This window comes from Leptodactylus fuscus, chromosome 7 (genome assembly GCF_031893055.1).
Source record: "Leptodactylus fuscus isolate aLepFus1 chromosome 7, aLepFus1.hap2, whole genome shotgun sequence".
Classification (NCBI taxonomy): domain Eukaryota; kingdom Metazoa; phylum Chordata; class Amphibia; order Anura; family Leptodactylidae; genus Leptodactylus; species Leptodactylus fuscus.
This window is the reverse complement of record NC_134271.1, coordinates 73546737-73565946: the sequence shown is the minus strand read 5'-3', so window position 1 is coordinate 73565946 and position 19210 is coordinate 73546737. Positions and strand designations below refer to the sequence as shown.

Genomic DNA, 19210 nt, shown 5'->3' with positions numbered 1-19210 from the left:
TATATAGAGTCTGTATTGTCAAAAGGCCAGATGAGGCAGGGGCAGAAAAGGGGTGTGATTCTGAGCTCTGACACTGGCTGCCTCTGATTGGAGATCTGAATCCCCTGACACCACACCTGACACTACCCTTCTGGCATTACAGAGCTTTTCATGTCCTCATGCATATGCAGTTTTATATGAATTCAGTGAACTGTCTGCTTTCCCGTTATGTGCCTGGGTTTTGAGAAGTCGGTGCCTTTAGTTTTAGCACCATTATCTCCCCACTTTCAGGAGGGCATTCCTCACAGCCTAGCATCATCCCCCATACCATCCCCTGACAGCACTCGTCCATAGCCCTGTACTTTCAGAGGGGACATTCCTTACCTTCCAGCAATGTATTATTTGTACAGTAGACACTGTTGAAACCAGTCATTGGCTGCCATGATGAAATAAACACAAATGGGATATAATCATAGACTGGTAACTGAGGGATCAGGCTGCCACTGCTAGAACCAATGACCTGTTAAAAGTGATTTATCTATTATTTATCCTTTTTTTCTTTTCTTTTCTTTTTTTCTTTCTTTCTTTCTTTCTTTCTTTCTTTCTTTCTTTCTTTCTTTCTTTCTTTCTTTCTTTCTTTCTTTCTTTCTTTCTTTCTTTCTTTCTTTCTTTCTTTCTTTCTTTCTTTCTTCATCAATTTGTCCTTTTTGAAAATAATGTGATACCTTTTATTCTGTGGGCCATTACAAATATATTGATACACGATTTATATAGTGTCACAATAATTACACTTGAAGTTTCTTGGGACTGGGTCCCCCACCAAAATCAGCTGGTTAGAGAGGCTGCAGCATTTACTGAATATCAAGTCCAGTGCCGTACATACTGTAGGGGCTGTGCTTGCTATTGCATCTTAACCTTGTTCACTTTAATGGGATTTAGCTGCTGCTATACCATTTGACCAATGAACGTGACTTCATCGGCAGAGGTAAGATACTGCAGCACTCGTGAACGCCATAGCATATTCAAACGGCTGGTTGGACCAATACTAACCACCAGGGCTGTGAAGTCGATAGGCTAAACCACTGACTCCAACACCTGCATTTTTCCCTAGACCGACTCAGACTCCTTTTCTGACTTAGGCTTTCTAAAGTAAATCCTCTAATTCATTAAAAAGCCAGTTATTGAATCCTATAAAAGTAAATATGCAACAAACTATGCATCTGATTATTATATATTAAAAATGATATAACATTTTTACAACCCACTCCATGACTCTGATTCCACAGCCTTGGTTATCACATATATCCTAGGGACAGGTCATCATTATGTAATTTCCAGAAAACCCCCTACTTTGAAATATATACAATTCTTAAACCCTTTCTATTCTGTGATTTGGGAGGGATCAAAAAAAGAAAAAAACAAAACAAACAATTCCTGCATTATTTAGTTTACAGCCCACTAAGGGAGCGTTCACACTACCGTCGGTGTCTGACAGGTAGTGTCCGCTCCTAGTGTCCGCTGAAAATCTGGCACGGACATTAGGAGCGGACACTAGCTATGTCCGCGACACCTGTCATTTATTTAAATGGGCATCGGGTGCGTTCTTTTGCACTCCGTGCCCTTCCTTCCTTGTCCGCATGTAAAGATGTCTGACTTCTCAAGCGGACAGAAAAACCCTACATGTCGGAAGGAAGGGCACGGAGTGCAAAAGAACGCACCCGATCGCCATTTAAATAAATGACAGGTGTCGTGGATACAGCTAGTGTCCGCTCCTAATGTTCGTGCCACATTTTGAGCGGACACTAGTAGCGGACACTACCTGTCGGACACAGACGGTAGTGTGAACGCCCCCTAAGAAGTTAAACAAATCTAATCCTGCCCATTGCAGTAAGAGCCCATTTGTATATTGTAGCTAGCTTCTGCTGCAGATGACATAGGGTCATTTGATGAATCTGCACCATTGGCATAAATGTATGCCATTAATCTCTTCCTTCATGATGTCAACGTATGAAGTATTGGCTGGAAAAGGTTAATGTTGTTCTTACCTTTAAGGTGGGCATGTGACTTGGATAAACACTTCTGGTGCCAGCTTATTGAGAATTGGGTATATTGAAATCTAACATGTCCGATCCTTCTTTCTCTACATTAGGTACTAGCAAGGGAGGTTCAGGACACACCTTTAAAACATTAGATGATTGGCTAGCCCTACTAAAATTTGTGTGCTTGGTCAATGTCTAAGTCTCTCGGTTATCATCTGCGCTCAGGGATTCTGTTCCTCACGTCACTTGAAAAATGCAGATTTTTTTTTATAGAATCCTGGTGGACTCCATTATAGTCTATGGGATTCTGTGGGTTTCCGTGGGTAACCTCTAGTAAGCAGATTGGGTTTCCGTTATTCAGGTCTCCAATCGGACCCGAAGAACTGAAACCCGTTTTTGTCCTGTAGATCTCTGTTCAGGGACAGAGCTGGTATAGCAGAAACAGTTGCCCAGAGGTCCTTCTGCCACATAAAATATACTACAATAATAATAATTTTTATTTATATAGCGCCAACATATTCCGCAGCACTGTACAATTTGTAGGGTTCAAATACAGACAAAAAGATACATTACAAAGAAAGTTATTTCACACAACAGGACTGAGGGCCCTGCTCGCAAAAGCTTACAATCTATGTGGTAGAGGGGGTGACACGAGGTAGCAGGGGTGGCATTGCTTATACAGGGGGTCAGATAATTCTGTAATAGAGATTACTGTCATTACACAAACATAAAACTTTATGAGCCGTCACCAGTCGTGTCCTTTAACATGTGGATGGTGCTTGGGCATATAAAATTAGCCTGAAATGGCATCATATCATGTGGGGTAGTGTGGGAGCAGGGACAGAGGAGGGTTAAATATTAGGGATTCTAATTACTGTACAGAAGGGGTTTACATTAGGAATTGTGATACGCCTGTCTGAAAAGATGTGTCTTTAGTTTCCGCTTGAAGCTGTAGAAATTGGGAGTTAATCTGATTGTCCGGCGTAGAGCATTCCAGAGAAGTGGTGCAGCTCGGGAGAAGTCTTGTATACGAGCGTGGGAGGTTCTAATAATAGAGGATGTAAGTGTTAGGTCATTGAGTGAACGGAGAGCACGGGTTGGGCGGTAGACAGAGATGAGGGAGGAAATGTATGGAGGTGCAGCATTATGGAGAGCCTTGTGGATGAGGGTGATAACTTTATATTTTATTCTATAATGAATAGGCAGCCAATGTAGCGACTGGCACAGACCGGAGGCATGGCTGTAGCGTCTAGCCTGATAGATGAGCCTGGCCGCTGCATTCAGAATAGATTGTAGAGGGTAGAGTTTAGTGAGGGGAAGACCGATTAGTAAGGAGTTACAGTAGTCAAGGCGAGAATGAATCAGAGATACAATAAATGTCTTTAATGTATCTCTGGTAAGGAAAGGGCGTATTCTGGAGATGTTTTTGAGGTGGAGGTGACATGAGCATGCGAGTGATTCCTTTTGGGGGGTGAAGGAAAGGTCTGAGTCAAACATTACCCCAAGGCAGCGGGCATACTGCCTAGGAGTTATAGTAAGGCCTGAGACTGCAATGGATATATCAGGGGACAGATCTATTAGATGGTGGAAACAGTAGAAGTTTAGTCTTGGAGAGATTCTAAATACATAAGGTAGATGGTAGGCCCTGTTACATGTTTTGCTCTGGAGCCCATGAGCTTCACGTTGCGCTTCTGTTACTGTATATTTTAAGCAGCTGCCCAGCTTATGAGCACTTTATTTGCAGTTTCTAATTCAAAATGGAAGAATTTGGTTACATTAAGATTGGTCTCCTGTATAGTTTTCTGTCTCGCTCACCCAAGTGAGTCATGTGGACATATTCAATGCCAGAGGGGGACTCTATGAATATTTCTATCCAGTGCCAGAATATTTGCAATGTCCCAATTAAGAACTAAATGTTTCTGTTGTCATTGTTGTCATGGGGTTGTGATTTTCCAGATACAATTTTTTTTTCTTGTGGGTGGAGGCACATAGAGGTTATAACATGAATTTCTGCTTATGGGGGAAATAAACTAAATATAACGCAAAATCTGAGCTCGTCTATCTTGTACAAAGAGGGGGAAGAAGGGGGGGACGTTATCTCCTCTGCTTTAAGGTTAAAGCTCGAAATTTTAGACGAGAGCAAGCTGGGTTTGTGATAGCGATTGAGCCCGTTATCTGCTCAGAATGAAATCCTTCATTAACCCCTTATCTCCCCGTTCGGGGTGTTATGATCTTGTGGCGCCACTAGTCGAGACATAAGACAGCCAAGTGATTGATTCCTCTCAGATAATGTCCTGCCTTCCCGATACTTCATTTATTGTCTAAATATTTTCACTGGTGTTTTCAACGTTCACCCCAGTCCTTATCGGGTGTCTTGATGCTTTGCAGCTCATCATTTTCCCCCCTCTTCCCTGATATCAGTACAGCCCTAGGAGAGGCAGGATGGAGAAGGTCTATCCTTAACACTTTAAGTATCTTTAAACTTCCTCCTTTGCTTCTCTCCCTCTTGGCAGAAAACCATTTTCTCTAATTGTCGCACATCCTCTGATGAGATAGCCCTGTTCTGTAAGAAGCTAGCAGGTTGCCAGGCTATGAATTAACTCCTTCTCTACCGGCACTTGCAGAGACATTTGTAATCCATCTGGAATTCTACAAAAAATCTACTTAAGACTTCTCGCACTTGCTGCACAGAAAAACAAGTTTTCCTTGGTGTTCACAGCTCCAAACGGAAAGCAAATTACAATAATTACCATTTGGTATGGAACAGTGCCCCTAATGGTCAGAGATGAATCACGTCTTGCATTTCAATCATACGTGAGAGAATAGATGTCTTATTATATTATGTCCACTAATGTATTTGTCATTAGGGTGAAAAACCTAAAAACCAATTGCACTTGGAGCAAAATGTTCTTATATTTTATAATGTTGGTGTTATAATTGCATTGAAATGACACATCATGAAACGCTATGTTTCAGGCTGTATGGTGCGGATGACGTTGCTGCAGTCTCGTGGCACTGTGACTATATACAGTGTTCACAGGAACAACGTAGATATTTAAATTCTTTGCAATTTTAAAAATGATAATTTAATAAACACAAGTTAAACCTAATTAGGGTGACGCCACTGTATGCGCTATTGCTATGGTACGTATACCTGTGATCATGTGTAATTCCTATATGGACACATTTCAGCTCAGCTTGCCTCATGATGCAGACTTTATGTGGATTAAATGTACTATTAGGATAAATCAGTGCTGTCCTATAAGGCACACACTCCTGCAATGCCAATATCTATTGCACATCAAGCTGCAAAATTCACTTTTTTCCCCCTAAACTATCCAACTTGGTGTAAGTAAATAGGCTGCCCCCTCCCTCTTCAGTTCATCCTCTGCAGCATTTCTGGAAACTGTGCCAGGCTTTAGAAGCCCCTTCCCTGGATAAGCCATGCAGCGGATGCAGTCTAGATAGAGTTTCTGATGGTATCAGGCAAAGTTCAGAGCAGAGACACTGACCTCTTTGTTTCAGAAGAAAACAACACATCTTGTCACAGACATTGAAGTGGAGGGGAAGGGGGTGGTTTAAAGATACAGCTTCCTTGTACTCTACTCCTGTTTGCCCTGTAAGTAGTTTTCCATCCCTTCCAGGATCCCATGAATGAGCATTTTGAGTCATTTGTACACGTTATACATAGTATATCCCATAGCCACATATAAGGTTTGAGTAATGACCATCTACAGAGAGGCATTTTCCACCATGTTCTATAAAAAAAAATGTTTCCTACCGAATGTCAGCAAACACACTTGTATTATATGTGAATTTAAGGTGATATTAAGTACCACAATGACCACTGTATACATTGTTACGGTCCGTGGCCATAGTGGTGCACTGTTTTGTGTCTTGTTACGCTGGCTTCATTCCAGCAGAGAAATGAATAATATAAGTAATACAGGGTGACTGCTATGGACGATGGATATGTGAAGATGCAAATAACTAGTCCCTTCTCCCACAGCAGAAAACTATCCCCCCTCCCCATTCCTCCTAATTGCTTGTGACATCATAGCAGCTGTACTTTCTATAATGCATTTTGAGCAGCACCAAGGGAAGGTGAAAAAGGCAGGCAGCTCGTGTTTTGACAATGAGGGCTTTTCTGCATCATCAGCAGTGCCCAGCTCTTTATCGTGCCGGGAACACGCGGCCCATCGCAGTGATAAGCCAGAGCTGACTAGCGCCAGCACTCTGTGTTCGAGGGTCTTAGAAATATTGGAAGGAATAATTAGATTTCATATCGTTACTGACGCAGCCATCTGAGGATCAGGCAGATTAATTTCTCTTTCTCTGCACTCATTAATATTCATTAGAGACATGGAAGGACTTGGTCCTGAGCAGAGTGGATTCTACGGGAAGCCGCAGGGCTCACAGCAATGCGTCTTTTGCAATGTTGAAATGTTTATGGTTCAAGTGGTTTTATACTGGAGCTTAATGCATCGGATTATTACTGCATAAATCTTTCTAATGCGGAGAGCCCTATAATTGGCTAATTTGGGGGACGTTATTATTTTGTCCTGTAAATATGACTTGAGACCTAGAGTCTACATTGTGTCAGTACCTTTGTAATTTTACAAGTGTTTACAGCCATAAGTGACACAGTGCTTCAAGGCCCGTTGAACACATTGATGAGGTTGTTGCGGAGGTCCACCAGCTGCCGACAGCATTAAACTGGTTGCAAAAATTTTAGAAAATGTCTGAGAACCACTAAGCGTGTTAAATCCCTCACGAAGTGAAGCGCGGTGACATTTCTCAGAATAACACTCGAATTGTCTGATAAGTCAGAGTAAAGAACAGCACTCCGTGCATCTTGATCTACAACTGAAGGGAAAGATTGCCACCTGCTGGCCATGGAATGTAATGGCATTTAAAGGGATTGAGTTTGACTACATCATGACAAAACCCTGATGCTCCCAGTAACGCAGTATTTTAGAAGTTTGCTGTTCTTTTGGGTGAAGTCACCTGCTACTTTCATTCGGATACCAGCACAAAGTGTGCCAGGATGTATGTGTATATTAAACCCTTTCTAATGAGATTTTCTTTTGGTATTGGATTTTGTAATGACCTCTCTCATGTCTATCTTAGAACGCCTCCCTATCTCTGGAAGTGGATAGTGACTGTTGGCTGAAGAATTTGACTTTTGTTCCTTGTGAGCTGGAAGCCAACTCCGTTATATATCGGAAAGGTTAGAACCTAGTGTCTCATACTGTAATGTATTAAGTCACTGCTTCTATTGCGGCGAGACTCTAAACAGCATTTCTTCTGTCCAGGTGACCAGATCTGGTGCAAGACCTCAAAAGATATTCAACAAGGAGATGTCATAAGAGCCTTCCTTATGGCTGAACCTCAGGCCATTCCCAACTTTAAAATAAAAGAGGAGCCTTGTGAATCCTACCAGGAGATCCCTATCCACACAGAATTTCCTCTGCTCCCTCAACAAGCTGGCATGGCTGCAATACTGGCTACAGCAGTTGTCAACAGTAAGTGATGTGCTTGTCACATACAGCAGAGTAGCATATCAATGCACCAGTGATGTAATCGGTTTCTTGTGAATACATGTGTACTTATGGAATACACAAAATACCTGATACAAATACCAGGCTGAAGCTGTATTTCGGGTCACAATATTTGCAGTTCTGTATCTGTGTCATCCTACTTCTTATTTAAAGGAAACTTGTCACATTAACAATGCAGTACAATCTACAGACAGCATGGTATAGACTGGAAGGCCTTTCCTGTATGTATGAGGGTGCATAGAGACATAGTGTGTAGGACCGTCCACTGGACTCCTAAACATAAGAAGAGCAGGAGGTTTAAAGTAATAAATTACAAGTTATGTAAATCTTTACCCATAAGACTATACTTGTGTATCAATGTGCTCAATTTCTTCTGCTCTATAACATGCTGAATACAGACTGGGCTACATTTTAGCATGACATGTTTCCTTGAACTTCAGCATTTGTAGATATCACTGCTTCCCTCCTAATATCCTTGTTGCATGTCTATTCCAGAGGATGTGTTTCCCTGCAAAGACTGTGGCATCTGGTATCGCAGTGAGCGAAATCTGCAGGCACACCTCATGTATTATTGTGCCAGCCGGCAGAGCTCCACCTCTCCATCAGTTGAAGAAAAGCCCAAAGACTCCTACCCAAATGAGCGGATATGTCCTTTCCCCCAGTGCAAGAAAAGCTGCCCAAGTGCGAGCTCCTTGGAGATTCACATGAGGAGTCATAGCGGTATATACATTTTTTTAAATTGTGTTGAACACCATAATACATTGTAATCCTTGTAGTCTCTGAGGAGATCCTATCTTGTATATTAAAAAGATTAAAAAGATATTTTATAAATTCTTATAGAACAGTATAGAAAACCAGGCGTCCATCCCCAGCGTGCAATATAAATGGGCAAAACTACCAAACACAAGTTCAGAAGGATGAAATAGAATGTAGAGCATACAATTAGGAAGGATAGGAGCTCCAAAAGAGAGGACTGTTAGGGGTGCTGTGGCCGACATAGACAGAGTGGTCTGGAGAATGGCTGGGTATTTATCAGTGGCCATAAAGTGATCCCAGTGCAGACAGGTTCTTGTGAATAAAAGCTAGCGGTAATCTCTTCTGTGGCCATAGTCTTCCACACCTTTATAGATGTAAGGAGGGAGGCTCTACCCATCACCACATTGCTGGAATTGGACAAATGCTGGGGAATACACTTAGAAGTGATCTGCCAGACCCTCTGCCAAATAGTAGCAGGAAGGTATTCTCATCTTAAAAAAAATATTATATACACTTAATATTTTTGGAATGCCGACCTACTATCTCAGCTCCGAAGAACATTCTCCTGATCGAGTCTAGAAACCATTCAATTACATGTAGAGACTAAAAACCTGTCCTGGCCTAATAATCACAAATGACCGTTTCTTACAGTGGGCTAAACGGCCTCGACTTCAGACTGTTTTACTTTACAAGTGTCCTCAGAAAATAACTACCCTGTTTCTCTAAAAATAAGCCCTACCCTGAAAATAAGCCCTAGCTTGATTTTGCAGGGTTTTTGGACTAGGCTTGAAATATAAACCCTACTCCAAAAATAAGCCCTAGTGCGTCCAGCGCTAGATTATCTGATGTCACAGTGACTGAGAATAAGCATACCATAGCTCCCACCTGTCCTGGAACAAGTGCCCAGCTACCTCCTGCCATGGCAGTGCAAAATTGGCTCACCCGCTCCTAAGCCACCTGGCTACAGAGTCCTGCTTCCTGCCTCCTGGCCGCTACTATCCTATGGGTTTGGCTACCTATGTGACCAGACGCAGCCACTACACTACAACACCTCTCCCCTTAGCATAAAGGAGAGGATAGAGAGAGGACACAGGGACACTGCCACACAAAGTGTTTAGAGAGAGAGTGCCAGCAAATTTAAAACCCATGGACCCTGCACCATCATTTGTGAAAAATAAAGTTCCTTAAAGATAAGACCTCCCCCAAACATAAGCCCTAGCCCTTTTTTTCAGAGAAAAAAAACATAATATAAGATGCTGTCTTATTTTCGGAGAAACACGGGTGAATGTCTGCATACATTTTAGTCCTGATAAGGAAAGCACAGAATGGAGCATTCAGGTGAATTAAGGATACCATACAGCGGAGCTCCTCTCTAGATCACATCTGGATGACAACATAAGACAATTCCAACACTTTGCAATGTGAGCAGCCTATTTTAACTCTTAGCTGCCCTGACAACCGGGGATAGGCTTTTGGAAACTGGGGGGTTAATCTAAAGCTTCCCATTGCAACAATCTGATCTGAGAAGTATTTTGCGCTCCAGAAAGGGAGATATTTAATCTGCCGCCTCTGTTTTGTAATAGGCTCCAATCCATTTGTTCAAAGTGTCCCCTTCAGATTAATAGCATCATAGGACGTTATCTCGCCATCTTAATCAGAGTGCAGCGCACTCCTCTCTATTAGTACAAGTGGCTAGCGTTGCTTTGTGATAACAAGGAGCCCAAGGTGGTGCAGCGAGAGGCTAAATAACTTGAGACGCTTATCTTTTCACAGGCGAGAGACCGTTTGTGTGCCTGATCTGTTTGTCCGCATTCACCACCAAGGCAAATTGTGAGCGTCATCTGAAGGTTCACACAGACACCCTAAATGGTAAGTAATGTACAGTAGGTTGGGGCGTCTTAATAGAAATCAATTCTCTAACTATTCCCACAGGAAAGGCACATTTTAGGGTTTCCCTAAGGTCAGACATAACAGAGACCAATAGGTCATGTGACAGATAATACATTACAATGTCAGGATGATTTTCACGCTTGGCTATACATCCTTTGCAGGTTTTTTTTTTTATATTAATAACACCAACATAGAGAACAGAACCACACTGCCTGTTCACTATAGTGTCATATCCATAGTGCCGAGTTTGGATGTACTTTTAAATAACTGGTTTATCTATAAAATTACGCTAAAACTATTAATCTGTAGTAATGTAAAAAGTGAAATTCCTTTTGATCCAACATTTTCTTATCAAGATTTATTATCCCTACTCTGTAGTCAAATTTAACCAGCAACTTATCTTCTGTTTCCAATCTTGTCTTATTCTAGACTACAAGATTGAGCTAAGCACTGTCCTGTCTTCATAGTCTTAAAACATGACAAGACTGATGCTGGATAAACAAGTTTTATATATTGGAGAGAATCCTTTTCTGTGCACACCTCCCATAATTTTCTTAATTTCTTTTATCCATTTCTAGGTGTATGTCACGGATGCGGCTTCATTTCCATCACTCGTGACATTCTCTACAGCCACTTGGTGACCAATCACATGATCTGCCAACCAGGATCCAAGGTTGACGTGTTTCCCCTTGTAAAAACACTACCTACAGTCAAGTCTACAGCCTCTGGTGTGTGTGTATAGCTGATCACTGTGTCTTTAAGAATAATGATAAATGTAATAAATTTACCGTTTATACACCAGTTAACCCTTTTTTAGGTGCAGCCAATTTCCATTTTTTGATTTTCGTTTTTACTTCCTACTTTACAGAAGCAATAACTTTTTTTTTTATTTTCCACAAAGCTGTATGAAGGCTTATTTTTTGTGGGACAAATTGTACTTCAATAGAGATACCATATAATAATGGATGGTAGAATTAGAGAAAAATTGCATTTTTGCCACTTTCTTGCAGCATTTACTGTGCAGACATATTCCTTATATTTTTTTTTTGAGTCTCCATGATCACAGTGATAATAAATTTATATAATGGTTTTTTTTAATACCTTTTACAAAAAAAGAAAAGCTTTCAAAAAATTTAAAAATTTTTTTAGTCGCCATCTCCTGACATCAGGCACTTCTTTGTTTCTGTGTATGAAGCTGTGCAAGAGCTTACAATCTGATATTATTTCATTTTGCAAACAATGTAGCGGTAAAATAAATATTTTTGTAGTTATTTTGAAGTCTAGTGAAAGGGGTGTGATTTTTTTTTGATTTTTTTATTTTCAGGGTTTTTTTTTGTTTTATATAATATGATATCATTATCATTATATCTGTATTGAGGCCTAACACATTGCTTTAGGGTTAATCATATAGAACACTTGTGACGCTAGGTTCACACCTGCGTTCAGGGTCTCTGTTCTATGGTTTCCGTCTTCTGCATGCCAGAAGACGGAAACCATAGACCGGGTCCGGCCATGAGCGGCGGTGAGCGTTTTATGCTCTCCGCCACGAAACCGGATTTTTTTATCCGGACACAGAGTACTGCATGTCCGACTCTGTGTCCGGATTATAAAACCCGGTTTCACGGCGGAGAGTGCAAAACGCTCACCGCCGCTCACGGCCGGACAGTTTTCTCACCCATTCAAATGAATGGGTGAGAGAGTCCAGCAGGTTTCTGTCTCCTGCCTCTGTTTTATGCAGGAAACGGAAACCTCAAGTACGGAGTGCCGGCGCAGATGTGAACGAGCCCTAAGCATAACTCAGTGCAATTCATCTTTTCTCCAGTTCTTGTGCACTTGGATACAATGTACTATTCCATATTGTTCACAAAGGGGCTAACTGTAGTGCTCTTAATTGGGATGAGTAACAGGAGGTGACCACAATTTTGCTTCACATATTGGCAGTGACATTGCCAGTTCCTTTATAACACATCAGTACTGATCTGACACGTGGACTTTAGTATTAGTGGCAGCTGGCCCTTTAAGAAGGTGCAATACCTCTGGCAGGATTCTTTGTACAGGATTTCCAGTTAAGAGAATGTAATAATTGTGACCATTTTCTGGAAATTATCATTTGCTTTCTTTCTAGTAATAAGATTTTCTTTAATTTCCACAGTGGTAAATCAAAGCTCTTCCTCCAGTCTTCTAAAGTGCAGCTTGTGTGGATTTTTGGCAGACGGACTGACCAGTCTCCAGCAACATGCCATCATGCACACTACATCTCCCATCCCCATCAACGTACAATCTGTCCAGTCCCCACCTGATCCAGAAAGAGAGCAGCCAGCAGAAGTCCTGAAAAATGGTGATGCTACATCTCCAGTGTCCTCTCTGTCAGGAAATGAGGAACCTCCACTCAAAATCAAAATTAAAGAGGAGCCAGAACTGCTAATACCCATCTGTGAGTCTGGTGCTGCTACCTCTGAATCCACAGAAGCAGCAGCACTGGTGCCATCCCCAACTGTCAAAGTAAAGACTGAAATCTCAAGCCCCACACCTGGGTCTAGTCCGGTCCCCAGTGAGTCCGGAGCAGCAGCAGGTGGTGGTACAGTCATCATGCCACATTATATCTTTGGACATGAAGCAACTCCTGCCATTGTACCACAAGCTTCTGAGATCCTGGCAAAGATGTCGGAATTGGTGCACAGCCGGCTAAAACAAGGGCAAGCAGTTAGTCCGGCTGGCTTTTCAGGAAATGCAGCACCTAAGGGTGCTACTTGTTTTGAGTGCGAAATCACCTTTAATAATATTAATAATTATTATGTGCACAAGAGACTTTATTGCTCGGGGAGGCATGTGGCAGAGGAAAGCCCGGCCAGTGGCCGCAAAATTAAAGTTACACCCATGCGAGCCACAGTGGCCCCTGGCACTTCCACTTTACCCCCTGTTGATGATCAAGGGACAGTCCCACCCCAGGAAGAAGCTGGAGGAGAGAGTGCCCCAGTTGTATCAATTAAAGTTGAAGAGGGAGTTGGCACAGAGAGTGAACCCACTGGCAGTGGGCATGTTACTGAAGGCAGTCAGAGTCCTAGCTCCTTAGATGACACAGATGAAGATCCAACCCGCACTGTGTGTGAGGCATGCAACATCCGATTCAGCAGACATGATACTTACGTGGTGCACAAACGTTACTATTGTGCCTCACGCCATGATCCTCCCCTTCGCCGGACTGGTATCAACAAACCTGGGCCACCATATACACCTCAGCCCACTCCACGAACACGCAAACGACGAAAGCTGTACGAGATCCATGGCATTGCCCCAACAGAGGTGACTCCTTCAGCATTACTACCGCTGAACAGAATAGAGGCACTTCCCATCATACAAGGCCTCATACCAGCTCCTGCTGTACCCTCTCCAAGTTCGAGCCCTGATGCTGCTGATGGGCCAATAGACTTAAGCAAGAAACCTCGCCTCCTGGTTGAAGCTCCAGTGCCATCTCCAGCTGCAGCAGTGGTCCCGTTGACAGACTACCATGAATGCACTGCCTGCCGTATCAGCTTCAATAGCCTAGAAAGCTACCTGGCTCACAAGAAGTTTTCTTGCCCTGCAGCTCCTTTGCAACAGAAAGCTCTGCAGCAACTTCAGAAAATGAAAACTCCAGTCAACACCGCTGCAAAGATTGGGGAAGACATAGTGAAGGTGAAAGTAGAGAGACAAAGTCCAGTATCTGTAAATGACGCCACCCAGTCTATTGCCGTTCCCTTTACCTCCATTCCAGACACTAAACCTATCTTGCAGTACCCCCCTGCAGCAGAGGCATCTCCATCTTCTACAACATCCTGCCCTTACTGCCCTCCAAATGTGGTTATCCGAGGAGACTTACTTGAACATTTCAGAAGTGTCCATGGCTTGTTGTTGTCAAAAGCCACACCAGCTCATCGTCTACAAGGCACATTCATGGAAGTTGTTTTACCTGCAAGAGCACAACCAAGTATTAAATCAGAGGGTAGCTTGCCCAGTCCTCCCGTGTCATCTACTTCTCCGTTACAAATGCCAAGAGACAATGCAAACAGCAAAGATGCCTCGTCGCCATCGTCCTCTGTCAATGGTAGTCCTGTCTCAAACTCCACACCTCGGCCAGTGTTAAGCAGCACCCCACGGCCCTTGTTGCCAAACTCTCCAGCTCTCCCTCTAAATCCTTTGGTGGAAACTCGAAGAGAAGATGGACTGAGGGCAACTACCCTTGCATTCTTGCCTGGGGATAAAGCAATGCAGCCTCCAAAGCCAGGTCTGTCTACTCCATTGCCAAATGGCAACCACAGGTACTGTCGCCTCTGCAACATCAAGTTTAGTAGCCTGTCTACATTCATTGCTCATAAAAAATACTACTGTTCATCACACGCAGCAGAGCATGTTAAATAACCTGAACTGGAGACTTTGCTTGAAACTGTGGCAGAGCTCTAAAGTGACCAAGCGATCTGGGGACAGTGCAGATCGTTGTGACTCCAGGAGACGTCTCTGCTACAAGGGCAGCCACAGGATCAGAAAATTATTAATAAAGAATCCGCTGTCATATTGGCACTTAGAATGAAATTGTGGCACTGCCAGGAAGCATGGTGGAAGTTAAATTTAACAAGACTTCATAGAGAGAATATCCCAAGAAGGGCATTAGGGTGTTCTGCTTCCTGTGCCCACAAGATACACAGGTTCTTTCAGTGACGACAGTATGCATTTCAGTCCAGGTGCCCCCTCCCCACGCTTTTCAGACCCTTTCAGAATTGCACTGTCTGTCACTACGACACAAAAACTATAAGTCATTTCAGTCTATGTAGTGAACGCCTCCTGATTCTGAAGCACAATAACTGTTACAGAGAATGAAAACCATGAAGACAAGTGTGTCTTTGTTACAGGGCGGGGGAAGGGAATACCTTTTTTCAGTAAGTTATTTTTGAGATGTATTTAAAACAAAGGTAAAAAGAAGAAAAAAAATCTACAGTTTTTTTTTCTTTTTTTATAGTGAAAAGTTCATAAATTTTGGAAAAAAAAATAAATCTTTGAATGTTTCCAGGAAAAAAAAAAATAGATTTTATTGGGGAGGGGGAAATACGGTATTTCCTCTGGGACCATTTGTTGTTCTTAATATTTTGAGCAGATAAAAACAGTACCCCAGATCTTGTCATAAGGATGACAAGCAAAAATATTATGTGCTACATTAAGGGAAAACTTTAGTTTAGTTTTTTTCTGGGGGGTGGGATGCATTGTGTCTGGGATCCGTATTTTTCACCCCCTGTCTGGGAAGCATTGCTGTTCATACACAAGGTCAGTGTTGTTTCACTTTTTTATCCAGATACTGTATGTTGCTTTTGTTTCATTTTGCAACACTGGCTGTCAGGTACTGCAGCATGGCGGGAGATCTATTTACATCGGGAACACTTTAAGCATCCCCCATTAATATGAAGGTGAATAGTCTACTCCTATAGAGTAAATAGGAGTTCTACATTTTGGAATGTTCTGTATTTGTCAGAAAAAAATTTGGGCACTTAAAAGTTTACACAGCGCATTGTGTCCTGGAATTCGGTCATGGCGCCACAGTAATACAGAGGAGGACTGGTAACAAGCATCTTGTTAGGTAAAGGAATGGGTTGGTTTCACCCTCTGCCTTCTGGTCCCTGCTCCACTTTTTTTTGTATTTTGTACATGGCATTATATACATGACGAAAACTGGAAAACCAACAAGTTGTGTTTAAAATAGTCCTTTAAATATATTTATATATTAATATAGATACCAAGAGCACTGATTTACAAATAAACACACATTTCTGGTGACTAACAAGTGTGTATAATTGTGTACAGAAATAAAGCTTGTGTATATTGTCTCTTCACGTCGCATTGTCCTTGTGTTCATCTCCTCACATTTCATTACTGCTGACACTGCATATGGTTGAGACCTGGAATGGCAGCCAGAAGTGAAAGGTTCATGTGTTTTGGTGTAAGAGTTTATCTTGGGCCTCCAACCATCTTACCGTACCACAGTTTTCTGTGACACAAACCTGGCTCACCCTTCTTGGATGGAAAAGCAGTCAGTGTTGGGCACACATGGCATAAGGTCGGACCGGAATAGTTTTTTTTCCACCAATGGAAGAGTCTAACTCATTGAGCGTTAGAAGGAACCCCCAGCCCACTGATTGTCCTCTCTTAGGCCCGATTCACAGGTGTTCGGTATTCCGTTTGGGGAGTCTGCTTGGAGAACCCCCCCGAACGGAATACCGAACGCATTAAGACTGAGTGGACTTTCAAACCCCCATTACCCATTGGTGACTTAAATATAAGTGAAGAACCCCAAAGATTACCATCCTTAAATAAAGAAGACAATTGTGGATAATTGTTGGGTTGGCCACAGTTTATTAACCAACATATGTTTTAATAATTAACCAAAAATAATCAAGTAACCAAACACATAAAGCCATGCCCAAATTCCCCTCTTCCTATAGACGTTCTTGCTACCTACCGGAATGCCCCTCTGTGGATCAGCGGGCATGAAGGACCTCGATTTCCTCAGTCTTTGAGCATGGACTCCTGCCAACAGGAATGGACCTGAAAAAAACAAGAAAAAGGAAAAGCACCAGGGGAGATAAGCTCATTAAAAGGGCAGGGTGGGCGGGTGTTCCTCACATGGATGCTGAGGGTAAGACACTGGCCTACGGCCCCTCACAGTAGTTTATACTCTCGCTCCCCTTCCCCATTTTTTGTTTACACACGTCACCAATTTTAAAAGATAACACCATCTCCACGCCCACTCAGTCCATGGCCCTCTCCTTAGACCGTTCAGGGTCTTGCAAAAGTGGTGAGCAATGGAAGCACACAGATCCCATAGACTATAATGGGGACCGTGTGTTTTCCACGCAGTGTTCGCCTCAATCATGCGGAGAGAAAAGTAGTTCTTGAAGTGCTTTTTCCCTCCACATGACTCATGTGGACACCGCACAGAAAACGCACTGACGCTATTATAGTCTATGGGGTCTGTATGCTTTCATTGTTCACCGCTTGCAATGTGTTCGGTATTCCGTTCAGGGGGAGGGTCCCCAAGCTGAATGGAATACTGAATGCAGATGTGAACCAGGCCTTAGATGTCACAGTCATTACTGACCTTGCTATATTATATGACCGGAGTTATCTTTGAGCACAGTTCCTTAACCCACACCATACTACCCTGCTCCTATCTGCTGTGTCATGGGGTTAAGACCGGGGCCCCACATAACGTAAATGCCGCAGATCGTTAAACTAGGTGCAGCCGACACGTGGTGATTTCCAAAACCCTCACGGTTTTGGAAATCGCAGTATGTCAATTATACGTATGGAGACACTGGATGTTTACCTATATGTGTTATTGAAGGAGAAAGTCAGCAGAGGAAATCTCTGTGAACTTTGTTAAAAGTGCTGCATTTCCACATCAAAAAAAATCTATGGGGCTGATTAGTCAAGACCAGCGTTTTCCATGCGAGTCTTGATAATCTCAGCCCCCTTCCAGATTTTGCACCAAATATATGAACTAGGTGCCTGCCTTGTCACAAGGTAAGTCCATGACCTGAGGTTTGAGCATCTTAACAAAATCTACAGCAGCTTCTTGCTGCCATAGATTTCTGGCCTTATTTAAGATAAAAAAAACTGGCCTAACTGATAATGAATTTGACAGGGCTGATGTTTACCCAAAAATGTGCAAAAAAATTTACTTTTTTTTTCATGGCTTATGCTATACGGTTGTTTTATGGCTGGTTACACAATGCTCTGCCTTTTTTTGTAACTGCCATGTAACTAAGTGATATATGCATGGACAGCAGCCGCAAAGAGATGAACAAGGGTGACGGGGCCCTAATTCTTGAGTTAGGTGCCGGTCTTGTCTCTGGAACTGTCACACATTTATGGTAGATCATTTGGCTGTGTCTTATGTGTAGGATAGAAATACCTCTTATTACACAACTAGATTTTGTGATGTTGCTGCACAGAACCATTGGGGGCCAGCAGAGAGCTACATACGGTTTTACTACTATATCTGTAATATAAAACAGGAACAATAGTGTGTTGCTGTGTTAGCCAGGAAAATCTAGTTCTTGTTAAAGCAGATGAGGCAGCATATCGTATAGATATAGATTGGATAGTAACCAAAATAGCACCATAAAACACACAAAAAAGAGCTAGCCTGATATATTCCATGCTCTTACTGTAGTTGACTGACTGTTTATAGGAGCAAAGTGCTACCACCACCTGCAGCCACTCATCGATATGGTGATTGACAGGTAGCTGTTTATAAGTGTATACAAGGCAGTGTGTCAGTCACCACCTCTTGGGGTAGTGGGAAGTGGAGGTAGCACCATGAGACTGATGTATTCAATGATCACTGATAGTAGCTACAAAGTGCATAAAATATGTTGTGCATGTGGCTGCTAACAGGATAGACCTGTAGCTAGAGTAGTATATTTAATGGAAATATCTGCTTTATGGGCCAAGTATAAGAATTTACCACTTATCTTCAACTGTACAATAATAGGGGGCCCAACAGCTGAGATCTCCAATGAACACAAGAACGTGGGTCCCGCTTTCCCCCTTTGGATATAGTATTGGTTACACACACCCAGTACTGCTCCATTCAATGGCTGAGAAGCACAACCTGTACTAAAATCTCTCCTTGCAAATTAAAGGGGTATTCCCACGTCGCATACTCACCAGTCTTCGCTGCTGTAAAATCTTCTTTCTTCCGGCTTTGTTGCGTCATTCGTGGGCGGGGTTACATATGCAAATCCAGCGGCGAGATGACGTCACTTCTATGCCGCTGGCCCTGCGTGCGCGCTCATAGATGGTGAGACCAGTCAGTTCTCCAGCCTTCACAATGCCAATACAGATCCGGCATCCGCTGTAATAGAAAGGCGGATGCCGGGGAGGGTTAGACGCCGGCACAGGTGCGACATCGCTGCGCTCCTGCCCTGCATGAAGCCATCAGCGGCAGGAGCAATG

At 42.7% G+C, this 19210-nt stretch overlaps 1 protein-coding gene across 1 annotated transcript in view; it reads left to right on the top strand.

Annotated features, from left to right (window-relative positions):
- The window catches only part of ZFPM1 (zinc finger protein, FOG family member 1), a 91828-nt gene extending 76128 nt beyond the window's left edge, over positions 1–15700 (top strand). Inside the window, exons 7-12 of the mRNA XM_075282153.1 lie at positions 7149–7248; positions 7334–7543; positions 8075–8299; positions 10109–10204; positions 10804–10953; positions 12378–15700. Coding sequence (XP_075138254.1) covers positions 7149–7248; positions 7334–7543; positions 8075–8299; positions 10109–10204; positions 10804–10953; positions 12378–14623 — 3027 coding nt within the window. The 3' untranslated portion in view covers positions 14624–15700. The remainder of the gene's footprint in view (positions 1–7148; positions 7249–7333; positions 7544–8074; positions 8300–10108; positions 10205–10803; positions 10954–12377) is intronic.
- Positions 15701–19210: the final 3510 nt, after the last annotated feature.